The 16,315-nt window shown below is 43.1% G+C and overlaps 1 protein-coding gene across 2 annotated transcripts in view; it reads right to left on the bottom strand.

Moving 5' to 3' along the window:
* Positions 1–6,234: 6,234 nt before the first annotated feature.
* Positions 6,235–16,315, bottom strand: part of LOC147637912 (uncharacterized) — a 28,371-nt gene continuing 18,290 nt past the window's right edge. For both annotated transcript variants that reach the window (XM_086799755.1, XM_086799756.1), the window contains 3 exons: positions 13,875–14,075; positions 12,074–13,744; positions 6,235–6,931 (listed from right to left, as the gene is read on the bottom strand). In XM_086799755.1, coding sequence (XP_086655881.1) covers positions 6,515–6,931; positions 12,074–13,744; positions 13,875–14,075 — 2,289 coding nt within the window. In that variant the 3' untranslated portion in view covers positions 6,235–6,514. The remainder of the gene's footprint in view (positions 6,932–12,073; positions 13,745–13,874; positions 14,076–16,315) is intronic.

Genomic DNA, 16,315 nt, shown 5'->3' with positions numbered 1-16,315 from the left:
AATTAGTGGGATTAGATGCTTGGCATCTTGTGGATGTAAAACCTATAAATTAAGGCATTGGCCTAATGAGAAATTGCTGGTTTTTGAGTATCCATGCCTACATTATCATATTAGATTAATTGCTCACTAATCTTGTCTTAATCACTTCATCATCTAATCACTTGCTAATTATGTTAATTCTTGCATTTGATCCACCATAGCCCACTCTTTCTTGCATTTCAACTTGGTATCAGAGCCATAGCTTATGATTCAGCTAATTTTTAAGCCTAATCACCTTGTTAATCACTCTACTAATCATGATTAAGCATTAATCCCCCTTTTTTAGTATTTTTCAACTAACTTTTTGCACCCCTAGCTGGTGGAGGGGCTTGATCTCCCTCTAGCCTCAACAATAGGCTAAAAGATCTTAGCCATACCTAGGCACAAGCCCCAGGCTTCAGCTCGTTGCTTCAATTTGTAAAATTGCCGCCAGGAGCAGCCAGGAATCTCTGATTTGCAGGCATCTTTTTCTAGAAGAAAAACCTAGATCTACACTCGCACAAGGTGAATCAATCTAATTCTTCTTAGCCCTAGGGGTTTTTGGATGCTCTGAACATGCTGGTGATCTTAGATTTGAGAAATTCCTCAAGGAGAAGTGGCATCAAGATTTGCATCAAATCTGCAAGTGACTTTGGTAAAACAGAGATTAAGCATTCAATGTTTGGTCAAATCTTTTGTTTCTTAGCTTGATCCTCTACTAGACTAACTGCTATTGATGCCCTTGAAAAGGATGTGAGCTCATTTGAAGTCTAAGGCACCAGATCTGGCCTTCCCATACACTCTATTTTCTGCACACAAAATAGGAAATTATTTCACTAATCAGTGATTAATTAGGACTAATCATTGCATTTTGGTACAATTGATGGTTCAAATTTACCATTGGTATCTGATATAGATCTCTATCACTTTAGATTGCAATTCGGAGAGGGTTTGATATCCCAACCATTCAGTGCAAAAAATCAGTAACCCTTGGCTTTATACAATTTTTGGTGTGTTCATGTTTGTAAATTTGTTGTAATCATCATTTAACACCAGATTGGAGTTGTAAAAGGGTAGACACTGCCCTTGAATCTTGAATTGGATCAAGAGGAGGTAAGACCCCCTTCACATCACCATGAGCATTGCACAAGAAATAGCTAAATTTAACGGGGAGTAGCTCCATACATGTATTTGCTCATGAGGAAAACTCTGTGGGGGCTAGTTGAGGGAAGAGATGAATGTCCAAAGGAGCATGGGAAGGATGAGTGGAAGAGCAGAAATGAGAAAGCATTAGGACTCATTGCACTTAGCTTAAATGATGAAATCATTCACCACATTGCAGGGATACAACAAGCTAAAGATGCATGGGATGAACTTAACAAATTATTTGGCACTCTGTTGGAATTAGGGTTAGGATTTCAACAATGCACACACACAAGATAGAGAAGCTTGAGAGCACACAAACTCACTAGAATAGAATAAACAAATGTGTGCCAGATATAAAAGATAAGTACACAACCCAAAATGAGTAGATAAGAGGGTGTACATACGCATGGGGGAAAAAACCTCCTAGTGAGGGAAAAAGTGCCCCAGTGGTCCTAAGTGTGTTCACACACTACAAATCTCCCTTGGAGTGATGATGTGAACATGTACAGGGTATGGCCGATCAATCCTGAAAAAAGGTAGTAAGCCCAAAGCTTTACGAAAAGCTTCGAACTTTTCACGAGGAAGAGCCTTCGTGAATAAATCTGCCATGTCATGTGTAGGCACATAGACCAAGCTGATCTTTGCTCTACAGTCTTTCCCTGTGACAAAGTGGTGATGTACCTCAATGTGCTTAGTGGTGCGAGAATGAAATACTGGGTTCCTCGCAACTGCTATTGCGCTCTGGTTGTCAGTGAAAATCGTAGTGCTAGATGACTGTCCAACACCCAAATCAGCCTAAGATGTCTGAGCCACACACACTCAACTGTAGCTGTAAAAGCTGCCGTGTACTCAGCTTCACAGTTGGAAGTGGCCACTGTAGGTTGCTTCTTGCTGAGCCATGATATACATGAATCACCAAGGCGAAAGCAAAACCGAAGTGGACACTCATGTGTCATAACATCCAGCCCAATCTGAATCACTAAAAGCATGCAGCTGTGACTCACCCCCCTTTGGATAAAACAATCCAAAATACTGAGTGCCCTGCAAATAGCGAAAAACCTGCTTGATAGCCTACCAATGCTTCGTACCTGGGCTATGCATAAATCTTCTCAACTGTGAGACTGCATACTGTATATCTGGCCTCGTGTTGCATATATAAAGGGATCCAATAGCCTGCTGATACAAAATAGCATCAAAAGAGTCTCCTGCATCTTGAAGAGTAAGTCAAGTACTTGTCTCCATAGGTGTAGCCACAGGTTTACAATCTTCAAGATTAAACCTCTTCAATAGCTTCCGAATATATTTAGACTGTAGCATAACAATTCCATCATTGCGCTGCATAAACTGAATCCCCAAATAATAATGCAAGGGCCCCAAATCTGACATCTCAAATGATGACCAGCCTTAAGAGGATGAAATCTGATCTATATTGGGTCGCGTGAGTAGCATGTCATCAATGTATAGAACGATAACCAAAAATGTGTCCTTACTCCTCTTCACATAGAGGGTACTTTCTGTTGGACTGTTGCAAAAACCATTTGCAACCAAGTATGCATGAATCTTCTCATACCATGCTCTAGGAGCCTGCTTAAGGCCATAAAGAGCCTTTTTCAACCTGCATACTTTAGACTCTTCCCCTTTCACATAAAAAACAGGAGGCTGCGATACATACACCTCCTCATGTAAATCACCATTCAAGAATGCAGTCTTAATGTCCAACTAATGTACATTCTACTCATGATGTGTTGCCAAAGCAATGAGACACCTAATGGTAGTCATACGAGATGTGGGGTGCAAAGGTCTCATCATAATCAATGCCCTTTTTCTGGGCATACCCATTTGCAACAAGTCTAGCCTTGTAGCGATCAATGCTACCATCTGCTTTGCATTTTAACTTGTAAACCCACTTAGAACCAATGGCCTTCTTGCCATGAGGTACATCTGTCAAATACCAGGTGTCGTTCTTGAGTATAGAGTTATACTCATCCTGCATAGCATGCATCCAATGATCATTATCCTATGCTTCCTCAAAGGAAACATGTTCCTCCTCATTACATAAAGTAGAAATGAGAACATGATCCACATGAGAACTGCTCTTCTTGCAAAGTACTGAAACGAGCTCATCAAATGTAAGGGCATTTGGATTTTCCTTCATCATGAGTCTAAGGATAGATGTAAAACTCTGATAAGAATCTGGCAATGCATTGAGAACTGTGGGCACCTTTGTTCTCTGCATCCCATGCTTGTTTTGAAGTCTTACATGACCGAATATGAGGAATAATGCTTCGCTTCACAGAAAGTACAAGCAATGCATGTGCATGTGCATCTCTTCCATCCCATCTCGTTTGAGCAGCAGTGGGAGGTACTAGTGATGTATGTGGAGGAGCCACATCTGTATCAGATTCTACTTCAGATGTACCTGCAAGAATCCGGCAATGCATTGAGAACTGTGGACACCTTCATTCTCTGTATCCCATGCTTGTTTTGAAGTCTTACATGACCCATGCTTGTTTTGAAGTCTTACATGACCGAATATGAGGAATAATGCTTCACTTCACAGAAAGTGCTGTCGGGACACTTTTCCCCTCACTAGGAGGTTTTTTCCCCGTGCGTATGTACACCCTCTTAGGACTGTCGGGACACTTTTTTCCTCACTAGGAGGTTTTTTCCCCGTGTGCGTATGTACACCCTCTTATCTACTCATTTTGGGGTGTGTACTTATCTTTTGTATCTGGCACACATTTGTTCATTCTAATCTAGTGAGTTTGTGTGATCTCAAGCTTCTTTATCTTGTGTGTGTGCATTGTTGCAACCCTAACCCTAATTCTAACGATCGGTATCAGAGCTAGCTTCCTTGACACTTGATCTAGTAGTCTATCTTCCTCCTCATGACCTTGTTTTTCTATCTTCGATTGAGAAGCTCACAGAGTGAACAAACGATCTCGGAATCAAAATCCGATTGAAGCACTACGATTGCAACGTCAAGCACTATGAGGCAATGATCAAGATGGCCCCATCCCAAAAACGCCAAAATGTCACCTCGAGAGACACACGCAACGATGAGACTAGAGAAAATGGCAGACTACTAGATCAAGTGTCAAGGAAGCTAGCTCTGATACCGATCGTTAGAATTAGGGTTAGGGTTGCAACAATGCACACACACAAGATAAAGAAGCTTGAGATCACACAAACTCACTAGACTAGAATGAACAAATGTGTGCCAGATACAAAAGATAAGTACACACCCCAAAATGAGTAGATAAGAGGGTGTACATACGCACACGGGGAAAAAACCTCCTAGTGAGGGAAAAAGTGTCCCGACAGTCCTAAGTGTGTTCACACACATCATTACCATATAATGCTACAATGGTGGCCAATTGTATTGAAAGATGCATGGTAGTAGAAAAAAGAATGCAGTTCTTGTGGAGGCACACCAAGGTGTTGATGGAGGTCTTTTGTAATAACTTTGACCTTTGTGTGTGGATCATATGATGCCACATCCAGAAAGACAACTCAATGTTGGATTTATGTGAAACAATCAAGTGTGTTTACTATGCGTGTGATTGACATTTGGTGCAACCATGCTACATTGCTAAAGCTTCTCCTTCAAAATGTGTGTGCTTCACATATGGCATTAAATTAAGAATCGTGGGAGGTGCAACATTACCATAGAATTTTAGTTATAGACAGTATTATAGCACATGAAATTTGTAGTTTTTTTGGTGCAAAAGAAAAGAATGGCAAGCACTATTTCAAAGAAGAAGGCAGTTTACAATCAACTATCAAACAACATGGTACATGAAATCACACCTACCTTGCAAAAGTTGCCAAAAAAATTCAACTATACTATGTTTTAAAAAAATTCAAAGAAAAGGTATTTTTTCATCACAAGAAGTTAAAGTTATATGCTTTGCGTATGCAATCTTTAAGTGACCAGGCCTTGGTTTTGAAGGGAGGCTCAATTATCTTATTTTAAAGGGTGAAATTTTGATGATTTTTTTTATCAAAACATTGGAATGGCAACGTTAACGATTTTAAGAAATGAGATCGCCTTCTAGAGGGAAATTTTTTATGCCTTTCTCTTAAGGGTAAAAAGCCCCAAGCAGGGTTCCGAAAGGGCACTCCAATCACATATGTTGCTCTGCCTCTGGCACTCCAAGGGGGACACACCAACAAGTCCACACACACACACACGGAGTAGTATACTCAATCCCCATCCACTGTTCTATGTAAGAGAAAAGCTCCCATCATGAACAAAAAAAAAAATGCTCCTTTTCAAAACGACGACGATCATACAAGTTTTTTTTGAAACAACTGATATCAAGAGTGTTCAAGTATGTAATTGAACGACCACTACGTGGAGGCCAAAAAGAGATGAGAAATGTCCCCAAGGCAGTAGCCTAGTGGATAAGATTTTGGACTTTCTACGGGAGGTGGGACACATTATACTAAGGTGTGTTTCGCATGCAAGTGGACATGTAGGCTATCATCTGTACACCTTACGCCGTCATCATTTGATCATCATGGCGCTTGCTTCCACCCTCCTCTTCGGCGGATCATGCGGCGAAAACAGTGTGCAATCTTTGCCTTTCAAACTCACACTTTGGATCAGGGACAATGGTTGCCATGGACATCGAAAATCGCGACTCAATTTGTGACACCTAGTTCTACCAAAAGTTGTGCAGGGTGTTCACTCCAATCGATCAGACAACTAACTTGTGGGGTTCGTCCGCCGCTACCTACAAAATGGCCAATATTTGGAAGGGTGGTACGCCCTTGTGGTACTCGGGTGTGTGTGTGGTGAGTAGTATGATGTGTGTGTGTGTGTAGCCGGGAGAAATTCCCGTATGTGTGACTAGGAATGGAATACAACCTCATGAAAAAAAAAAAAAAAGAGGGGAGAAAGAAAGCCTACACCATATCATCATTAAATCTTGAAAAATTGGTTATGTAAGGACTTGGCCTTTCTTGTCAAAAGGGACCCCACCAAGGTTACCACAATTGAACCACCTCCTACTTAGTGCTCAACTTTCAAAAAAGTGTCTTAACTGCACAAAAAATTATGAAAAGTTGGGAATGAAGGTTTGCCTTCCATTACTTACATCTTGTACATACAATGGACATTTGGATACAAGTGATGGTGCACAGTCAATTAAACCAGCACACCACACCTAGATTGCAACTACGGCAGCCTAGCCAACTGTGTTCTATTCCCTGAGCCCTCTATTGCCAAACATAAGCTCTTCCTGTTCACCATCACACATGCTTGCCTTGAGCTCCTCACGTGAACCCTGATGTATCCCATTTTACAAGTAGGGACGCAAAGCAGCTTTCTTTCCCTACATAAGCCCTACAGTGAAGGGTGAGCATTGATTTTTGGCTCTGCACAAAGAGGCCTCTGATAAGGAACAAATCCAGACCTTGAACTAACACTAAATGTCTTGCTGTCCACCTCCTTTCTATCATGGTGCACATTAAGTGGGCGGAAACCAATGCCCATTTCACAGTTAGCATCATTGCTGCTCGAAATATTTCCACAAATGTGAGCTTCCTCATTTACCATTTTGGGACGGAATCCACAGGTATTCTTACACTCACCACCTATTCTTTCAATTTTCACCTCAACTTCCATTGAAGCCGAATCATTGGATGGTCTTGATAGATCTTCATTCACAAAGGTAACATCCCTGACCTCTCCCATGTTTGCAGCTGGGAATGTTTGAGGTAGCGTTTTGCACGTGAAGAGAGCTTGGAAAGCCTTGCGTCCCTGCACATATTCACAAATTACTTAGCAGTTGGAATAGAAGATATAGAATGCTGCATTCACTTCTATCATCAAAAAAATGATGTGTTTGTAGGGTCACTATCTTCAAATTAGAAAACAATCCTATGATGAAAAAGGATCAGTAATAAGATTGTATCAACACCGTTTCTGCATTTTTTAAGCACACAAAATGCCTCATCTTTTGTCCAGCCTTTACTATGTTTTGTCCGTGGTAGTTTCAAGACTCGTATTTAGCATTCCTACAGGGTGTAGGATATGCTACCGTACTGATGCATGTGCATCACCCTGCCTCAGCCCCTTGAACTTGGATCCAAAATCCCACCAGGCAAAGAGCAGTTTCTGCACGAGGAGCCCCCCTCCAACCAGCATCCTCTCCCATCTCCCCCTCATCCTGGCCCTGGTCACTTGAGAGGAGTTCAGCAAGCTGCAGCCTTGACTCCGTAACCAGTCACCTGCTCGCGATCTTTCCAGAGCTTGGACTCAGTGGAGAGGCAGATGACAAAGCCTCAAGCACCCGCTGCCCCAGTTGGTTCGGTATCTGGGGAGCAGACAGAGGTTTCAGCCCGGGGAAAGAGAGGGGGGGGGGGGGGTGTGGGGGGGCGTGGTGGTTGTTTCCGCTGCCGATTCATTTTGTTACACTCTGTCTAGTAGAGAGGCTCCGCCTTCGAGATGACACTAGGTTGGGAGGCAAGTGTCACCACTCAGAGTAGGCCCCTGTGTGGCTTCGTACTTTTGTATTAGCAATGTAGGCTTCCTCCAAGAGCGGCCAGCCATGGAGGAAGCACCCTTGTTGTGTTTCTTTTACTGCTGTTGCAGTGTTTTGTATTCTGTCTTCTAGGCAGGTTTCTTTTCAAAAAAAAAAAAAAGAAGCTGTTAAACGTGTCCAGCCTACACTACCATGTTGTAAAGGACAGTACAAAAACAGGTGAAGGCGTGCCAAAAAGCATGGTCAAAACTCAAAAGAAACCCCTTGTTTATGCAGCGTATGTGTGAGCATGGTGGTCAGTGTGCAAGAATTGATGACACTTTGGAGACCGCTTACATGGCTCCACAGTCTTTAATCGGATAGACTTGAAAAGCAGGTATCACCAGATACGCATTAGACACGAGGATGTGCATAAGACAGCATTTCGGACCACCTTTGGGCTATATGAGTTCTTGGTCATGCCCTTTGGCTTGACAAATGCTCCCGCCACCTTTAACAGGATGATGGACAAGATTTTCCGGCCTCATCAAGCGTTTGTGGGCACATTCTTTGATAACCTGATTGTGCATTCACGCTCAGAGGAGGAGTACAGGGAGCATTTAGCCACAGTGTTTAAAGAACTTCAGAAGCATAGGTTGGTCATAAATGGTAAGAAGAGTGAGTTCTTCTTGGAAGAAATACACTTCTTGGGGCACATCGTGTCTAAAGATGGAGTCCGTATGGATCCTTCGAAAGTAGAAGCAATTCTCAATTGGCCAAACTTGAGGACCGTGCATGATGTACGCAATTTTTTGGGATTGTGTTCCTATTACAGGCGGTACATACGGTATTTTGCTGAGATTGCTTTGCCCCTTCATGCTTTGACTAAGAAGAGAACTGCGTTTCGATGGGTTGATTGGGAAATTGCAACCTTTAAGAAGCTTAGAGAAAAGCTTACTTCGGATCCCATATTGGCACTATCAGATCTCCGAAAAGGCTTTTGTTGTCCAGTGTGATTCATGTGGAAACAACATTGGAACAGTTCTCATGCAAAAAGGACATGTGATAGCCTATGAGAGTCGTATATTACAGAATGCCGAGAAGCATTTACAGGTCTATGAGAAAGAGATGTTGGCTGTAATTCATGCTCTTTCTACATGGAAACACTATTTGCTTGGGGATGATTTTACTATGCAGACAGATCATCAGACCTTGCGTTATTTCCTCATGCAAATTAAGCTTTCTGAGAAGCATATGAGATGGGCCAACTTTTTGTCTATGTTCCACTTCCAAGTCGTACATGTGGAACATAAGCAACAATGAGAAAAGTATCTTCCTTTGGTGGAGTTCGCCTATAACAACACCGTCCATACCTCAACGGGCAAGGCGCCTTTTGAGATTGTGGAAGGAGGGAAGAATGTACCAGCCATTTTGCACACAAAGGATAAGATCTTTCAGGCTGACCAGTATGTGGAGAACATGGATGAAGCTTATAGGAGAGTTAAGTTGGTACTCCAAAGAACTCAACAAAAGCAAAAGAAGGCAGTAAACCGTCAAAGGAGTGCATTAGAGTTTGCATTGGGTGTCTGGGTTCTTTTGCGATTTAAGAAAGCTAGGCTCAAAAAGATGAAGGGTAAAGAGCACTTATTCCCTAAGTTGAGCATGCGCTACTATGGACCTTTTCAGGTATTGGAAAAGATCGGTGAGGTGGCCTATCGTTTGAAGCTACCAGATCACTGGAAGATTCACAATGCATTTCATGTGAGTCTACTTAGACCTTTCCGAGGGGATGTGCCTGAGGCTCAACCAAAAGTGGAGGAACTTGATGAGATTCCTATTCCCGAGTAGATACTGGCACACAAGGAAAGAAAGGTACGAGGTAAAGTTTCCCATCACTATCTTGTGAAGTTCAAGAACTATTCACCGATGGATGCGAAGTGGATGCAGGAGGGTGACTTAGCAGATTCACCTCAAGTATTGCAGCTTTATCTTGATGCCTTTGAGTTGGAGCCGAATCTTGCTATGGCTCATTCAAGTTCAGCAGAGCATAGGTCTGGAGAATTGCTTGATGCTTTAGAGGGGGGTAGCACCTCCGCTCCCTTGATACAGACAAGCTCAGATGTCATTTAGAGGTCGCTTGATGCAACTTTTGTCTCACCCAAAGGTACTGACAGCTAACAGTACATCTACTTATGGGACTTCTATGATATGTGTACTAGTCACATTGGATGTTGTGGTTATGTATGGTTCACAGTAGTATACAATTTGGACTATTACTACACCATTGGTTTGAAGTGAATGTTGCTACATATGCATGGCTCAAGAGGGATTGGAACGTTGATCTTGCATATTGTACTTTACACTTTCAGTGGATCACATGGTTGATATTTTGCTGTATTGGGCAGCCTTCGTTATCAGTGTCATTCCGCTTTGGATGTCATGTTGTATCACCAGAATGCAATCGAGGATGCTTGCCAATTTTCAAGAGGGGGGTATGTCACGACCCTGTGAATTTATGTAGCGTATGTGTGAGCATGGTGGTCAGTGTGCAGGACATTGGTTATATGTTCACACTTGGGGTGTTCTTTTTATTATATACCTAGATGAATCCAAGAACATGCCCAAATTCACCTGTTAGGAACGTGCATGTTATATACTCATGGTAGTCAACCCACAAGACTATATAACTATCAACTCCATTATGCATAGTATGGACTCGATACTACGATATCCCCACTAACGTCATCAGTGCCCAATAGTGGGTGTAGAACTTTGTATCAAGATATGCTCTCACACACGCACTCCACACACACACACACACACATCAGAGCATATATTCACACAAAGCCCTTCGTACTGAGTTTCTATCAAACCTCCGGAGATGCAGAGCATATCTCAAGAGGGGACTAAGGTTTTATTAAAACCTCGAGAAGGAACAAAGGTTTAAAACCTTTTTAAAAAAAAGAATACCACTTTTAGAGCATCGTGGCCCTTTTGGGAGGCTCCATGCTATTATTGGGGTTTCTTTGGAAAAAAGGCGGCTGCAGCATACGTGGGTGGTTGCTTTTTCGTTTGGAAGGGCTGCTTGACTGGGCGCACAAGACTGCACGCTGAATTCTCTCTCTCTCTCACGCTCTTGTGAAGGGCAGGTCAGGAGACAGGCACACAGGTGACTGGCTGGTTATCTCCTTGGGCACACAGTCGGGCTGCAGCATCTGTGAGCAGGTACAGCTGCAGGAGACCGGCTGGATTGCAGGAGGCGGACTGGCAGGACAGAAGACGCATAGTGCTGGGTGTGCTATTGCCAATGGGCAGGCTGGACTGCAGGCTCTTTCCACGCTTCTCTCTCTCTATATCTCATGGAAGACAGTGGACAGCAGGAGGAGCAAGAGGAAGGCGGTGGGCTGCTATTGTGCAGAGGCAGCTGAATATTCTTTTCTCTCTTATCTTTTTTTACAGGCTTGTGGGCGATGTCAGACGCACACAGGTTAAAACTCCTCCTCCTTCCGGCTTGTGGGTTGTTCGGGAGTCTCTCCTGGTCCCTTGTGAGAGGAGGGATTTGCAGCCTAAGAGAGCAGAAACATGAGCAAACTTAGCATGTTTTTGGAAGAGATTACGAACTGATGTATGGCTGTGTTTTTGGCTATGTGCATGGGCCAATTAGATGCGTATTCAAGGCCTCGTGGATGTACTATCTTGGCTGATTAGAGGTGAATAACAGTGTGGTGTTTTAGGGCACAGGGCTGTGTGAAACCTCTATGCTAAGAGGTCCAGAGGACTGGCAGTTTGGACATGCATCTGTATAAGCCATGTATGGCCATGATGTATTCAGTTGAACTCTTCCATTGAATGTGAATATAGAAATACCGAAAGGGGCGCCAAGCTTTGGGGCCAACAGGTGTGGTTGTTCTTTTTGTGTAGGAGCACTCTAGCTCCCTTTTGTCTGTCTTATTTGCTGGATTACAACTATGTTTGGGTGACTACTAGTCTACCGCACTTTGGTCTCTACCAAAGGCCGGTTTCACCCCTTCCTTTCTTTCTTATATAGAAGCAAGACTTGAATGCTGGTCTTCCAACCAGCCTCAATCTATTCCATACAGAAGCTATAAAGATGGTATACTTTGCATCACAAATCACACATTTTACCTGTGAGATTTCCAACACAGAGGAGAGGCACAGGATAGACCAATCAAAGCTGCAGACAGGGCAGACTCACATAGAGGCATACCAAAGCTCACTCTCACAACGTGATTCAAGCAATAGAGAAGAGGACTTAAATGATATAACGAAACACCAGACAAAAAAAAAGGGAAAAATGTATGCAAAGCAGAGTGCCTCTTAAGAAGCCCCTTTCGGAGAATCCACATAAGGAGCACAACTTTTGAATGATATAAAGAAACACCCGACAAAAAAAGGAAAGAGTATGCAACGCAGAGTACCTCTTGAGAAACCTCTTTCCGGGAATCCACATCAGGAGCACAACTTTTGAACCGTTTGGAGTCCTCACTGCCTCCATGTCTAAAATCTCTTTGCTGATACTTTTTCCTTTTCTCTATGTGCTTTAATCTAATCTTAGAACAACCATCTGCACCAACTACCCATTCTTGATGAGAGTTCTCAAATGTGTCATCATGAATATTGTCATTCTTTTCAAAGAAAGTGTCACTTTCTCTCTTCTTGCTTTCCAACATGCTTGGAGTTTCAGATTCACTTAAATGGCAACCAAACACTGGTGTATTTGAACCGCTTGAAGATCCTTCCCTTGGTTTTTTCCCCCCTCCTTCAAATTCATCAGCTGAGCTACACACACACTGCTGCGCTTCATTACTAGCAATCTTCTCTGTGTGACTCTCATGTGCAGGATACCCCACCGACATTATGGGAGCATTTACCTTGGCCTGGCTTTCCAAATTTGGAAGTGCATTGTTATCCTTAGGAGTTTCAGTTATGCATGATGTCCCCAGCATGCAACCACTGTTAGTGGATTTGTTTCTTCGTATATGCTCCTTCTCATCTGCATTTAGTGACCCTGATAAGTTTTCCATTGCTTCTACATCATCACCTGATTCTGAGTCCGATGTCCGCTGTCCCTCTTGTTTGCCATTCACCTCAAGAGTTTCAATATTCTTCTGTTTTGTTACATTCACATTAGCAGCACTGTCCAGCCCTCCTGTACACAAAGAACTTGTAGGAGGATGATATCCCGGCTGGGGGGGCACCAATCCTCTGAAAGCCCACCAAGATGCAGCTGTGGATTTGAAAGCTGTATCGCTGAGCTCATCCCCAAAGGGTGGTAAAGCATGGCTCTCATTAGTATTAGCTTGTGAGGATCCGACTGATGCCTTAGCTCCTGCCACTAATCCTGTCCATCTGGTTGCAGCTGCTGCTGCCATAGCTGCAGCTTGTACTGGATAATTCATTGCTGAGGCCTGCATAAAATGCCAAAGTGTCATTGGATTGGTTGAAAGCCCATCTGTGGGGCCATAAGCTGCATGAGGAGGGACCGGTAGCCCGCTATAATAGCGGAAAAAGTTATCCATCCACAGGTACATTGGATTGTTTTGGTGACCTGCATGAGGAAACTGCACATCCATCTTCCCAACTGCCGGAAATTTCTGAGAAAAGGCATCCAGTTTTTCATATTTTGTCTGACCTGCAGTGTTCCTAGATTTGTGTGACAGACTTCTCCCTTCATAAATGGACTGAGAATCTGCTAGCCCATCTGTAGAGTCCTCTACCGTCAATCCATCTGTACCTTCAAGAGTGTTCATTTCTGAGCCAAAGCCATTTTTGTCTGAGGATAAAGGCTCTCCTGTAAAAGATCCAGGTTTCTTTTCAGCCTTTAAAAATGGAGAAAAACCCCCATTCTGCTTCAAATCAACTTTACTGGTCTGCATGCTTGGTGATGGGAGTTTCCCAGTAGCTACACATTCATTGATTGAATCATTTTGTGAAGCTGGTTTGTGAGTTGCTGGAGCCATAACTGTTTTACCAAACAGCTTCATGCTTCCTTGTGGTCCAAAGAAATGACCCGACCCAAGCGGAATTCCGCAGGAGGCTGCACCTAATCCGGGTCGTCCTTTACCAATATACGGAGTAAACGATGCAGACTTCATGAAAAAATGAGCAATACATATATTAGTATAGAGAACTTGCACACTTGTGTTCCATTGTCTTGCCAAAAACTGTCAAATTTTTAAGCCTTCACATGTGGGAAAGCTAGAATACAAGCATCAATACCTGGGAGTTTTCATGATTAGCTACAGCCAGGCTTGCTGAAGACGATGGTGGAGAATCTCTATTCTCTTCTTCCAAAGAGGAGGGGCTATTACCAGCTTTTTTTGGATATGGATGACTAGGCTTTCTTTTAGGGCGTGGAGGTGGGATTTCAATGTCTTGTACTTTCCCAGCTGAATCTCCAGCTGAAGCCCCCCGTTCTAGCTGCAACATATTAAAAGATATCATGACATAAGGACACATCAAGTCTTTCTGTTTGAAAATGAAGCTAGCATTGCACATGAAGCTTAATATACAGCATGAAAAAGTCCCAGAGACACTCAGATTTAAGACCATTATCACTCATGGAGGATGTCGCTACAAGTCGTTCACTACAATAGGCGACTAAGAAAACAAAAGCATCCTCAGCCATCACAGAGATTATTTAGCTTGTAATTCCTTCAAAAATGAAAAAGATTTTTCCTTGGGCAATAAGAAAATTAGACGCAGTGAACTCAATTCTCATATGACTAGATCACAATTATGATGACATGTGTCCATAGAGATATCTAGGCTTTTCAACCAAAACGGTCCTTTGTAACTCTCACGAAATATTCTCTAAGAAGTGAAGCTTGATAAGAAGCTCTAATGGGATCAACTAAGACTAGTACAAAGCCGGTTAAAAATTCAATCATTATAATCTAATGGGATCAACTTAGACTCGCACAAGCTATCTGTAAGACTCAAGTACCGACTTTGGGAGGCGGTCTCTGTCTATTGTTATATAGATTGTGTGTGCAAGTGATAATCTCGAAAAGGACATTTAGGAATAAAGAGCTACTCCAAACTCAATCATTATAATCTTGTGTGGCACCAAAGGCTTGATCCTGAACATACATTATAACATCATCACCTACAATCTCTCTATCCTCTTGCCATCCTCCTCCTCTCCCAAATCTACACTCCAAAAAGCAGGTCTTGAACATACATTGGAACATTATCACCTCCAATCTCTCTATCCTCTTACCATCCTCCTCTCTCAAATCCACACTCCAAAAAGCAGCTCTCGACATCCCTGTACATGTCACCAAAGTGTCCAAAAGCTAGCTCTTGGTATTGGGTTCCTCACTCCTATATGTGTCACATGCACTCTGCACTCAATGCATGGTGACAAACTGGCTCATCATCAGCAGTGCAACATTTGTACATTATTAGAACCCGGTAGAATGATATTTGTCGTACGCCGTGACCCCATTGTACATCCTCAGTCCAGGATAAGTCAGGCACGAGCTACGTAGGTCATTCCTCAGCCTTAGCGGGTCAATCAATCAGTCAAGTCCCTTAACCCACTTGGAGAGAATCATTCATGCATGTAGAGTCAGTAGTAGAAGCCTTAGGGTTTGCATCCAGAAAGCACTCTGCATCCTGCATAATATGCATTCATATGCTTGTGCATCATTTAGAACATCTCAGAAGCCTTAGGGAATTTACTAGGATTTATCTAGTATTTTTCTCATATTTTATGGTATTTATTTAGCATTTAATGTCATTTATAAATATAAACTTTATTAAATAAATGACCAGCCAACTTGACCAGCCCCTGGTTAGTATAAATAGGCTTGCATAGGGCTTAGTTCTACCATTCAGTCTTCAATGAGCTAGGCGCCTTCATCCTCAGCATTAGGAGCATTCCCGCCTTCAGCCTAGACTGGTCCCAGGCCTTCTGGAGCTTGCGTTTGTGCTTTCAGCCTTCCCTGCAGCTTGACGCAGCCATCCTGCAGTCCCATTCAGCAGCCAGCAGTTCCACAGCCCCTATAGACATCAGGCGCAGCCATCTGTACCCTAACGCAGCAATTCTGTCCTTTCAGCCTACAGGCGGCATACAGCACTCTTTCAGGCCCCAGTTCAATAGGTACCCTCTGCGTTTGAGCATAGATCTCCACCAGCAGGTATTCAGGTCAGTTCAGTCCTGCGTTTGCAGTTCTCCAGCAGTTTACCTTGCGTATTCAACCCTACAGCAGTGCCTCTGCCCTCTGTGCATTATCCATACATGCTACAGTCATCTGGTGAAGGTAACATATCATACATAAGCATTTACAGCATATTTACATAGCTTAGAACAGTCCACCGCAGTCCTTTCTCAGCCTCAGGTGTGCAGCCCTTCCTCATGCCCTTGGGGAGAGTGCATAGGCTCGAGATCAGTTCATCGAGGTGTTTCTACAGCCATGTACAGTTCAGCCAGGCTTCTGATGTGGGATCGAGTTTACCATTATACTTACTGAAATTCATATTCTCCGGAAAATGATTCGAGGGCACCGCCGGTGTCAATCTAGCGTCCAAAGCTCCTAGGTAACACTCGTGTTCCACGCGTCGCATGGCTTCGTCTTCACGTTGTCGGATCTCCAATGCACGCATCTGCAACTCAAGCAAAGAGCTCGACTACGGTCATGACCCAACGAGAGGGT

Source organism: Cibotium barometz, chromosome 6, assembly GCF_041138505.1.
Source record: "Cibotium barometz isolate CiBa-2024 chromosome 6, ASM4113850v1, whole genome shotgun sequence".
NCBI lineage: Eukaryota > Viridiplantae > Streptophyta > Polypodiopsida > Cyatheales > Cibotiaceae > Cibotium > Cibotium barometz.
This window is presented reverse-complemented; position numbering and strand designations above follow the sequence as displayed.